General features: G+C 43.5%; 1 protein-coding gene across 4 annotated transcripts in view; it reads right to left on the bottom strand.

Annotated features, from left to right (window-relative positions):
• Positions 1–234: 234 nt before the first annotated feature.
• The window catches only part of STEAP3 (STEAP3 metalloreductase), a 65,560-nt gene continuing 53,127 nt past the window's right edge, over positions 235–12,667 (bottom strand). For all 4 annotated transcript variants that reach the window (XM_087950153.1, XM_087950152.1, XM_087950154.1 and 1 more), the window contains exons 2-5: positions 11,118–11,612; positions 9,226–9,753; positions 4,045–4,206; positions 235–566 (exon numbers count right to left, since the gene is read on the bottom strand). In XM_087950153.1, the coding sequence (XP_087806279.1) occupies positions 276–566; positions 4,045–4,206; positions 9,226–9,753; positions 11,118–11,603 (1,467 nt within the window). In that variant the 5' untranslated portion in view covers positions 11,604–11,612 and the 3' untranslated portion in view covers positions 235–275. The remainder of the gene's footprint in view (positions 567–4,044; positions 4,207–9,225; positions 9,754–11,117; positions 11,613–12,667) is intronic.

The raw sequence follows: 12,667 nt of genomic DNA, 5'->3' as shown, positions 1-12,667 counted from the left end.
TCTACCCGGAAAAGCTCACCGGAAGCACTTTTTCATCAAAAAAAGATGGCGGCGCCCAGCAAACCAGCGACCCGGTAGGACTTGTTCCATGGACCGGTACCGGTCTGCGGACCGGTGGTTGGGGACCCCTGCTCTATACCTTTCTCCTGAAATAAGATATTGCCCACGATTTAATGATCCCAAGTAGGCTTAAAAAAAAAAAAAACAACGCACGCAATAAAAACAGAATCATAATGCTTCTTCACAATTGTAATGGAAAGAGAGGTTCATCAGCATCACACAGTGCTGCTGCTTTCTCCACTGGAAAATTCCCCCGATGCTCTCGGCAACGTGAACTTGACATACCTGGTCCGCTCCCACCCACTCCTGATGCGCTGCAGTCTTTGGCTCATACAAGGAAAGTTGAAAAAGAGCTTAGCTAGGATTATGGTGCATGGTACTAGGAGGGTGAGGGTGAAAGTGGGAGGCAGGTAAAACTTGTATTGGTTTTCGTCAAAGGCTCTTGTCCAGCCATAAGTCAAGGTGTGGAATGTGCTGATCACCAGAGCAACGAAACCAAGGGTAGACTGAAAAAAATAGGGAGGAATAAAGACCTGTTATTTTCTGTAACGTTAACTTTTATATTCTACCTCAGGGTTGTCAAACTAGATTTCATTGAGGGCCACAACAGGGTTGTGTTTGACCTCGGGGCTGGGGGGCTGGCTGGGCGTGGCCAGCTTGACGCCACTTGTGTCGGAGGTGCCTGTGGTGGCTTGACCGCTCTGCCAGCGAAAATGGAGCTTGGCCCTCCCGAGCTCTGTTTTTGCTGGCAGAGGGTTGCAGGAAGCAGTCCTAGCCTAAAACGGAGCTTGGGAGAGCTGCACACAGCCCTCCTGAGCTCAGTTTTCACTGGCAGAGGCACCGTGGGCCAGTCCTTTGATGTTTCCAGGGTGCCCTTGTGGGCCATATTTAAGCACCCTGAGGTTTGGATCTGGCCCGTGGTCCTTGAGTTTGACATCCCTGCTCCACTTCAAACATACATCCATATCTGGATATTTATCCTGATTCACTGCAGTCATTTAGCACTGAATCCCTTGACTTAACAGAATTTAGTCCCAAGTAAACCCACAAGCCATTAAATTACACATGAAAAATGTCCCTGAAATGTGATCATATTAATTCTGTAGACGTTAATGAACACATAACTGTTAATTTTGTTAGGATATAGTCAAGCCCTTTTCAGTTATTTAGATCAGCAATGGGCACCTACACCTCAAGTCCAATAAGATTTTGAAAAATAGTAGTGATAGAGGAAATGGGAAAGCTCTGGGAGAAACTCTGATCCCATTACTATTTGTAAACTGAGCACATCATGGATGCAAAAGGTTCAGTTCTGCCCCTTGAAAAGACTCAAGGTATAATCTGGTAGAGATTGGTTGAGCTAAATGTTGAGGTGTGCTTCAAACTGGATGGAGATAAAGCTAAATGTTGGCCTGAGCTCTCTCCTCATTAGCCAAAGATGTGAAGGAGGCCTGTGTTTGTAATGACACAGTCAGGGACTGTTACTAATATAGGTTATAAATCGAATATATCATTTGAGACCGTCAGAGTCCCAAATGATATATCAGATTGCAAATCTGGCTTGCTTTGACTTTTAAAATAAGTAATTTGTAAATATGCAAGGCTGACATACATTGAAACATCTTGCCCTGTGTTGAATTGTAATAGATGGATTTGGCCTTTCTGCTGGAACACTGTTCTAAATAAAAAAGGGAAGGCAGTGCATTCTTTTTTTTAAAAAAAGAATCATTATGACATTTCTTCTAGAAAAGGAGGATTGAGCAAATATCAGTAAGGAGCAGCAACTGGTAATATGAAATACTTGTCTGGTTTACGAGCAGTTGCCACTTGGAAGGTCTGAGGCTGACGTGGCTGAAATCTTTCAGATTGCTTCAATCTTCGTGTCATAAATCCGCACATTAAGAGATATATGTAGCTAAGTTAACAGGGCTCTTAGTTCAAGTATCACCTAACCTCCTTCAGACCTAACCCAACATATACCTTGAATCAAAATACCTAACGTGGGGCAATAACTTTTGGATGTTGTAATCTTTTAGCAAAGCCTCAGCCAATGCAAAAAAAATAATAATAAAATCAAAAGGATCAACCTTTGTTATTATTTACGTTGATACATTTAAGCAAATCCATGCACGTATGGATTTCCCCTTTGCTTATATGCCTTGGTGCGGCTGAATCCAGTCACTGTGACTTAACTGTATCCAGCAAATCATAATTAGAACAAAACCAGGGCTTTAGTCCTAAGAAGAATAAGCATCCTTCCTGAAAGGATCATGGTTTTTTTCAGTTAGTCTTTTATGTATTTCGCATTATCTTATTACACACAATGGTACCACCACAGCCATCTCTGAAAGCGCACAAGGCTGTTTGGCAGAAAGATTCCTTGCCTGTCAAAGAGAGTCATTAGCATTGACCTTGAAAGGATTTTGCCTTTCTGGCTTATTACAGGAGTGCTGTAATCAGAACAAGAGCCCAGAAAGCCATGTCAGAGCAGGAAACAGACAGACTAACCTAAGTGGATGTACAGAAGTAATTGGTGACATTGTTTGATTCTGTTAGAAAATTAGGACTTGTTTCAAGACCAGGGAAATCTATTTATATTCTGGGTGATTTTTCTTTTTCTTTTGCAGTGCTCTGGTCTTTTTCTCATGAAAGCTAAATCTCTCTCTCATTAAACTGGAGTAGCTTCTTGCTAGGATCTCTTTTGACAAGGAGACAGCTCTGGGTAGGAAAAAAAAACCCCTCTCTCTTCTTAGAATCAACCGGTTTTATTCACCAGTATCCCTTTCTGTTTCCCTTGTTTTCTTCAGCCATGGGGAATGCCTGCAACTTCTTCACCAGAGCAGCCCACTGGATGTCAGTTGAAGGTTGTAGTGAACCAATGTCTCTGTTGAAACCAAGGAAACGGATTTCCTACAGGAAAACTTCTTGGTACACTACAGCACAGTCCCCCAACCTTTCTGGGTTGGCGGTCTGGAGGGAGAGAGGGGCAGGCGCCTTTATGCGCACAAGCGAATGGGGTGGTGAGCATGTGATGCTCGTGGCGATGGCAGCGCCCACGGTGACAGTAGCATCCGCACAGCACTCATGCAACACTAGCACGAGTGGGTGGTGTGTGCACACACACACACGTGCCCACTGGCCAGCCACTCATGAGGCTCAGTGGCCAAGAGGTAGTGGCCCGTGGCCCACACATTGGGGAGTCCTGCACTACAGGATCTTCTTGGTACACTTGTATGCTTTGTGGAATTTTGCCATCACTGAAATAGTCACCTTTGCTGCCCAAAGGGACTTTAAAGCTGTAAAGCTGTTATTATTAAGGAGCTCTGTTGAGACAGATGTTTTTCTATAGCCACCAACCCTCCCCTCCCCAAGTGACTGAACTTCTTAGGGGATCCCAAGGCTTTTGGTCTTAATTTAATCCCCACTTAGTCAAAAGAGCCAAGTGACTTTGGGCCACTCACTCTTTTCAGCCCCCCAACCTCACAAGGTCGTTGTTGTTGTTGTTGTTGTTGTACAGAAAACAGGAGGTGGGGACGTAATAGTTATGAATATATGCTGCCTTGAATTGGACAAAATCTGGATGGCCAGTCGTCAACATCATGTAATAATTTGAGTTTTTTGGATTCTACTTTCTATCTTGCTCAGAGCACAGGGTGGAATTCAACTCATCTAGGACTATTTAATTCAGCGCTGTACAATTTTCGTGCAGCTGGAAGATTCCCTGTAAAAGTCACAGGATGGTAATTTGGAGCCAAAGGCATTCTACCCCCTATTTATGTGGGCCTCATTAGCATGTTGGTTCTCCATTCCAAGGATGCTGCCACAGAAGATATATTTATCTATGGTGGTTAACAACAAGGCTGGATAGCGATGAAATTCTTTGTGTGTATACTGAATGGACCCAAGAGCAAGGTCTCCTTCAACACCAGCCTAGCTTCAAGAATTCTTTCTTTCTGAACAACAACCTTGAACGGTGGCACTTACTTGAACGAAGCTGAATTCCCTCCAGTTGAGTGAGTTAGAGATGGATGGAAGGGAGGTTATGGCAAGTAACGAGAGCAAGCCCAGAGCCATGATGCCAAAAGAGATGTATATCTCCATCCTCCAGACTTCCTCTTCCACCCAGGCGTCTGTTCTCTTCTCCACCTGAAAGTATAAGTGGCAAAGTCATGTTGAATAAACTAAGAAATTGGAAACAGGATGGCAAACCGAATAATGCTCGAGGGAGGGCTTAATCTCCATATAATGTCTGCCAGCTGCAGGATATCTGGAAACTCTGGACAAAGGAAGCTTGTCTTCATCCAGCTTTTTTTCCTGATCAGATACTGATTCTTAACCTCCATTTGACATGAAGAAATAGGAGCGGGATTTTTTTTCATAACTGGAAATAGTCACAAGGGTTCCAACAGTCAGTTTTGGCCCGCTCTTACCATCGCCCTAGGCAGCTTCACACAGCTTGCATACATAGTATGGAGCTGTTTCGTAATCATTCATCAATGATAGTGAAGTTTAAATAGTTTAAGCTGGCACGTGGTTGACTCCCACAACTGAAGTACAAGTCTTTCAGTTGTGCCACTGGCTATCATCTACAGCTTGCTTCCTATTGCTCTTAATACTGGATAAAAGGAGTGTTCACCTGTGTTTTCAATGAAGCACGCTGCGTGCGCGTGTGTTGGATTTTTAGTATTGTCCTCCAAAAGTTTTCTTTAAGTCACTTATTGGCATCTAAGTTTACTTAGGGTTTTGCTACTTGTAGGCTGAAAGGAAATTCTTTCTGGATCACGATCTGTTTGGAAACGACTTTCCTAGAGATGTACATGTATCAATCCAATCAACAACTGTATAACATAGCGTAAAAATATTGCAAAGAAAAAGCTTCAGAGCTCAGTTAAACTTTGTAATTGTGCCATGAGGCTTAGGGCTGGGCAAAAACTTTTTTCAACCAGCAAGATTTGACCGATTCCTTTTCCTGGGGGACACATGTGGCTTGAAGCAAAAATATGAATTTAGTTCTGCTGCATGATTGTATCCCCCACTTATCTTCACTTACGATCTGGTGCCAATAAAAAGAGTGAATCCCACTTACAGTCCCACATAGGTGTCTGGATGAGACTGACAGCTGGATTGGCAACATAACTATTATTCTAAACCCAGTCACATGTATGGGAGCCACCAAACTGATTTCCCCATATAGTTGAAATGTGGCAGAAAGAAAACAATGTCTATAATGTTCACCGACCTCTGGAGGGATGTGCTAGGAACTTGGTGCCCGGAAGATCAAACCACACTTTGCCATTTGAAAGATACAGTTAAAAATGGCAAAGCGGCTCCAGTTTCAAGCAAAGACCACAAAAGCATCACTCTTTGAATGCTGGGCTGCTTAAGGGGCTTAATGGGATTTGGTTTAAATGCTTTTAGGAGAGAAGTCTTCAGGCTAATGGAAAAAAAAAAAAACCTCCCAGAAATGGGATTTGTACTATATTACAGAGAATGACACTTAGCTCCTTCCATTTATTCTGTTAAATCAATGTGATTCATGAAACCGGGGGGAGAGAAATAACTAGCATAAGAGAAACAAACAGGCCAGGAAAACTTGCCTGAGATTTATTTACAAAAATCACCAAAAAGAAACAGGAGCAGAATTAAAAGCTGGGGTGGGGATACTGTGTTCCTAGCAGCAAATACAGGAAGGCGACTGGGCAAAAGATCATGCAGGCAAGCTAGCGTGGAATGAAAAATCTTGTTGTTTTACACTGCATCTCTTATTCACTTACTTAAGTAGTACTGAGGTCCAATGGCCTCAATGAAACTTCATCAAGTTTAGAATCTATACTGATAGGAAAAAAATACTGGTAGTTCAGGGTTGAACTATGGGGTCTTTGCTGTTCTCTTGAGCTTGGTAGTTTTCTAGCAGATATTTCATTACCAAACTAGGTAACCTCATCAGTGCAAGACTCTGAATGTTCTGGCCTGGCCTGATATATGAAACAACCAGTGCTAATTTAGAAACTGGAGTGAAATCATTCTATCAAAGTGTTCCATAGAAATCATCTACTCACACCTGAGATGTTGAGGTTAGGCATGGATCTTGACTTCCACCCAGAAAGAAACCACTTTTCTAACTTCTCAGAAGGGCAAAGGAAAACCAGGAATCCAGTTCACACAGGATTCCAGTTCCAGTTCACCTTCTAACCCAGCTTTCCTCCTACTGGCTCATGTGAATGCTATGTTCAGGATCTCCTTTTCGTCCTTGGAGAATGGGAAACTGGGCTGAATCATTCATTTCTTTGGGAAATGCTTAGAAGCCTAAACTAATTTTTGGGATGGAAAATCCAGAAAATGAGAGTGGAAGTGGACTAAAATCTCATGTTTTGTTGCAAAGCTCAGCCAGTTCTATCTAAATAAGACAGCATGGTTAATCAGAACAAAATGCCAGAACGAACCCCAATTTTGTATCTTTTAATTGTACAAACATCACAACCAGAGATGGTATTCAGCAGGTTCTGACCAGTTCTGGAGAACCTGTAGTGAAAATTTTGAGTAGTTTGGAGAACCGGCAAATACCACCTCTGACTGGAGATTTTACAGTATCCTTTCCCTGCCACGCCCACCAAGCCACACCCACAGAACCAGTAGTGAAAAAAATTGAATCCCACCACTGATCACAACAATGGGCTCTGAGCTTGTTTTCTTGCAAGTGTTTCATTACCAAAGTAGGTAATACCGTGTTTCTCACAAAATAAGGCTGGGCCCTATTTTCTTTTTAAGCCCCGAAAAAACGGCTAGGACGTCTTTTCGGGGCTGAATTAATTTCTCCCCCCCCCATGCACCAGCGCCGTCTCCAACAACAGCGTCTGAGTCGTTCCTGCTTTCCCCCGTCCCCGTAACAACAGGAAAAAAAGATTTTGAGGTACCTGGGAGCGCGCGGCTGGGTTTAACCGAGCGGCTGGGTGGCGTGAGAAGAGCCGGCGAGCGTCTCTGCTGCTGCTACCCTTGGTGCTCCAGCCTCGGGCTCTGCAAGTTTGGAAAAGTCCGCGCGTCTCCTGCATTCAAGCGCCCAGGTGCTGCAGCTGTCCCTCTCTCGCCACAGCCCAATAACAGCGGGCGCAGCAGGAACCGTGGAGTTACGGAGGCAGCTCCCCCACCTGAGAAGTGGCTGAAATGCTTCCATGGTTCCCCCTGCTGCTGCCGCTGTTATTGGAGATGGCACTGGAGAGAGAGGGACAGCTGCAGCTCGGCCTGGGCGCTTGGACTTTTGCAAACTTGCAGAGCCTGAGGCTGAAATGCTTCCACGGTTCCCGCCACTGTTATTGGAGATGGTGCTGGCAAGAGAGGGACAGCTGCAGCTCAGCCTGGGCGCTTGGAATGCAGGATCGGGCTGCGCACTGGGACTTTTGCAAACTTGCAGAGCCCAAGGCTGGAGCACCAAGGGTAGCAGCAGCAGAGACACTCGCTCGGCTCTTCTCACACCCACCCAGCCGCTCGGGATTAAACCAAAATGCAGCACGCGGCACTCCCAGGTACCTCAAAATCTTTTTTTTCCTGTTGTTATGGGGACGGGGGAAAAGCGGGAGCGACTCAGATGCTGTTGTTGGAGACAGTGCTGGCGAGAGAGGCGCCAGCACCGGTGGGAACCGTGGAAGCTACGGAGGCCTGAGAAGCAGCTGAAACGCTGCTGGACATCCACGCCACCACCCACCTGCTGACCCAGGTAAGGGAGGGGTAAGGGAGCCCTCCGTGCTCCACCATGGTGTTAGGAGCGGCTGATGGTGAGGCGTACCTGCCCGCGGGGCACTCCTAATGGCAAGTTTCCCCCCGCCTTCCCCCCCAATTTCACATGTTTTAAACTAGGCCTAAATTTGGGGGGAAGGGCTTAATTTCATTTTATGCCTAGAAAACATGCTGGGTCTTCCTATTGGGGAGGGCATATTGTTGGAGAAACACGGTATAATTAGTGCTAATGAAATATTTGCAAGAAAACAACCAAGCTTAGAGAGCGCCAAGACCACACAGTTCAACCTTGAGCTACAAATATTTTCTTCTTTTGATTACAACTAAAGAAAGAGTGAATAGTGGGCAATCCAAACTTCCAGGACTGAATGTGGGCTTAAGCTCTTCTTAATCAATGAAGCCCTTCTGAGAATATTTAAAAACTGTAGGGTTAATCCTGATAGAAGCTTAGTGAAGTTTTTCTGTCTCCTTAAAGTAACAATCTCCAAACTCTTTCACTCCCAAATCTAAGAGGAGGCTCCCATGGCATTCTGATCCTGCCCATTTTGTATCACCACTCTACTCCACCTACTGGTGCTCCCATCCTGCCAAAATATAACTATGGGTAGTCCTTGATTTATGACTGCAATTGAGCCCAAAATTTCTGTTACTAAGAGTTGTTAAGTGAATTTTCCCCATTTCACCACCTTTCTTGCAACGGTTGTCCAGTTACCCAGTTATTAAGTGAATCTGGCTTCCTCATTGACTTTGCTTGTCAGAAGACCGCAAAAGGTGATCACATGATACCGGGATACTGCAACCGTCATAAATATGAACCAGCTGCTAAGCACCTGAATGTTGATCATGTGACCATGGGGGATGCTGCTAGGGTCATATGATAAAGGGTTGTAAGTCACTTTTTCAGTTATGTTGTAACTTTGGTCACTAAACAAATTATTGTAAGTCAAGGATTATCTATATAGCCCACCAGCTATCACAGGGGAGTCAAACTCAAAGTCTGGGGGCCGGATCTGGCCCATAGGGTGCTTAGATCTGGCCTGCAGGCCCACCCTGGAAACAGCAAAGGATTGGCCCACGGTGCCTCTGCCAGTAGAAAGGGAGCTTGGAGAGGCCACATGCAGCCCTCCCGAGCTCCATTTTTGTGGCAGAGAGCTACAGGAGGCTGTTGCAGCCAAAAATGGAGCCTCAATGAGCGACATCAAGCTGTGCACTCCCACCCTGGCCACACACATATTCTTACCCCCCTCAGGTCAAACACAACCTTGATGTGGTCCTCAATGAAATCAAGTTTGACAACCCTAAGCTATCCCAAGCTTGCCTGCTGCTGGATTGAGGCAATTTGGAATGAAGCAGCGGAGCCAGGGATTCCTAAGATCACGCAATGAAAGGAGTAAGCAGCCAGTTTTCCAATCTCCTTTCCTGGGAGTACCATACCTGCTTGACCGCCTCGTTGAGCAACAGATAGCGGTGAGACCGGCGCATGGGTAGGCACAGACTGTAGGCAGCATGCAATGCTGCGCAGAAAAAGCTCAGGAGGCCTATCTGCTTCCGGTGTTGTAGCCACTGGTCGAGCCAGTCAGGGAAACGCCGGTACTTTGTGCAGTGGTACAGCTGAAAGATGGCTGCGAGCACTCCAGGAAGGTAGACCAGGGACAGCATGACGTAGGCCACGCAAGGCAAGGTGGTGTTGACGATCTCCACAGGGATCTTGTAGAATTTGTTCTTCTTCTCTCTAATGTAAGGATGCAAGACTTGCCGGATGAAGTTGTAGGTGTAGAAGCAGAGGAAGAGGCCCAGGGCCAAGAAGACAGGGATCTTCCAGGCAGGGAGGAGACGCAGGGGGATATTCTCTATTTCCCGAGCTGAGAACAAGGCACCCATGTCCACCGGTTTGAAGCCCAGGGCATGAGCAATTTCAGCAACAGCCTGTTTGGCTTCTTGGTTGTCAGAGCAAATGAAGACCTGCAACGAAAAGTGCGGGGAGGGAAATTGTAACCAGGAATCCAAGGCAGTGGCGCAATCAAAGGAATCTTAGCAGCATAGGGTTGCCTAGTGGTTAAGTTTTGAGATTTGGACCAGAGAAGCTCAGCTTTCAATTCCTATTCAACCATGGGATTCACTGCTGATGTGGGGCCATTCCCTTTCTCTCCAACCTACTGCACAGAGTCAAATGAGTGGAAATCCACGTGTATATTGTATGAGCTCTCAGGAGAAAGATAGGATATAAATGTGGATAGATGGGTAACAGCAGCAGCAGGAAGAGCAGTGAAAAATGATTAACCTAACAACGTTTTCTTTTCTGCTCTTGGATGCTTTTATTTCCTGTGATAGCCTCATTCTTGAATGCAGAAATAAGCATTTTTCCCAGTGAACCATTATGAACAACAAGAGGTTTCTGGTGAGGGATCTTAAAAAGGTATTGAAGTACTTGATTATATGAATTTTAATGAATTTAATATAATTTTCTCTAATAATGACTATGTCAGTTACAAGGCCAGTCAGAATTTGATGCCCGGGCCTTGAGGTGCAGAACTATATGCAAGACTGCAACAATCTGGGTAGTAAAAATAATTCAGATATTCATACGGGCATGCTAATTACACATTCTTAGTCATTATATATATGCATAAGATGATCAGCCTGATGGCGGCGTGTTGGTGTAGAGGTAGAGCTCAGGCTTCACAAGCAGGAGGCTGTGAGTTCAATCCTTGGTAGCAGCAGGTATTTCTCTCTTTGGAAGCAAAGAAAAAAAATATCTGCTGTGAACTCTGCACAGGCATCAAGAAGGGCATCCAGCCAGTAAATGCTCAGCTCTGTTTAGTCACCCTGATTCCAGCTCATTGCAAGGGATTACAGGGTGGTTAAAAGAAAAAAAATGGTTGCCCATCCCACACAAGGTAACTCTGATGACTTAACAATCATACATGTATGATGAGAGATGTGTGTCTGTATCTGTATACACACACACACACACACACACAAATACACAGTATATCATAAATAAATGAATCCAATTGCTAAAAGCCAATTAAAGTTGGGGAGGGCAGGGCCAGAATGGGAAGGGAGATAGGATCTGTTGTTAATCAATCAACCTCCTCCACTGGAATCTTCCCCCATCACAGTGGAAGCGGTTGATGCTTTCCCTTTTTTCTCAAGCTAAATTCACACAGTTTCCGATGGGCTTCGTCTGGGTCTGAAGCTTACGCAGAACAAACTGGTTGAACAAACTACGACTTCTTCCTAGGAGGGGAGAATCTCGGAATCCCAGAGATGCTGATATGTCCACAATGTACCAAAGGGAGGGGGAAAAAAACAACAACCATTACCTGTTTGTTCCCATCTCTGGGACCCGACTGCAGGGTCCAGGCTGAAATGACGTTAAATCCTTTGACCACAGTGCAGGCTGGCAAAAGCGAGGCTAGATACTCTGCATTGGATTCTTTGTGATGATTTATTTCAGCATTGTTGCTAACATCCACCAGTACTTTGCCAGAAAGCTCGTTGTTGTAGTCACAGAGCGTGGTGTAGTGTTCTCTGAAAATTGCCACAAAGATGATATCGGCCTTCTTTATGGCGTCTGCCTGGCATGTTACTTCAACTGCAGAAGGAAAGAGGCTGGTGTTGAGCTTTGGGTTCCGGCTTCCGACCACCACTTTGAAACCTGAGCACACCAGGCGCATGGACAAGGAGCGTGCAAAGTCGCCACTTCCCAAAATCCCAATTGTCCTGCTCCCAGAAGCTGGGGCCAGGCTTAAATTACTGTCCTCGTTCTGATGATTTAGCAATGGTTTGGCCATGTCGCCTCCTGGCATCCTGTAAAGCTAAAGCAAATAAACACAAGGTCATATTAAACATCCCTATGGGTTGTTTTCATGAAGGCAGAAATATCTGTTTGATTATTATTATTTTTTTAAAACAAGTTTTATTAATTTTTAAAACACACAAATTATCATTATTCATTACATGTTTAAACCTTTTTCCTTTGTAAATTTAACAAGTCAGATAAATTATGATTCTGTTTTAAACCATTTCCATATAATATACCAAAACCTCTTATTCAATTTCTCTTTACTTCTCTTTACTCTTATTCAATATCATTATTATTATTTCATCTGTTTCTTTCTGACTTAGTTACCATTATTCTCATTCTATATTTCTACAAGTTTTTACCAATTCTCCCCAAAAAGACATATACACACAACACACAAAACATAAAAAAATATCTTTTTGGAAAGTAACTTGGACCCAGGTGTCTCTCTCTTCATGGACTTCAATTATATTCATGCTCATCTTACATATCATTACTTATTTTATTTACCATTCTAAGCCTTCTATATTAACTTCTCCACATATTTCACACTTCTTAATTCTACCTTAATTAATCATCTTAGTTTAAATCATTATATTTGTATCTTTTGTCCATTTTTTATCATCCCTTTGTCTCATCCCTTATGAAAAAAAAAAGAAAATCAGTTTCTCCTGAAATCATTAATCAGAGTATGATGCCTTTCTATCTCCCCCTAAGTTAATCAAATTAATCTTTAAAATAATATCTAATACCCAATCAGATTTTGCTTGGTACATTCTATCTAACTAATACATCCAACATAATTAAGTGCATAATTAGAGAATAAATCCAAATATTAAAAAGAAATACTATAATAAAAATTTTATAATAACATCAATACCATAATTTTATTAAACTCTTTAATTAAAACAATATTCTAAACCTCTCCTATTATTAAGTTTTAAAACCAATCATTTTTAAACATTTTAACATTTTAATCTCTTATCAACTCTTAAACCATTGCAATACTACCATCTCATCTTATGTACCTTGCAAAATCTTTTTTTTAAAAAAAAAAATTATACTTTA

Source organism: Notechis scutatus, chromosome 1, assembly GCF_049901735.1.
Source record: "Notechis scutatus isolate UNSWTSFEM ecotype Mainland chromosome 1, rNotScu1.2, whole genome shotgun sequence".
NCBI classification, from domain to species: domain Eukaryota; kingdom Metazoa; phylum Chordata; class Lepidosauria; order Squamata; family Elapidae; genus Notechis; species Notechis scutatus.
Note: the sequence above shows the minus strand (reverse complement) of the source record. Positions and strands in the feature narration are given on the sequence as shown.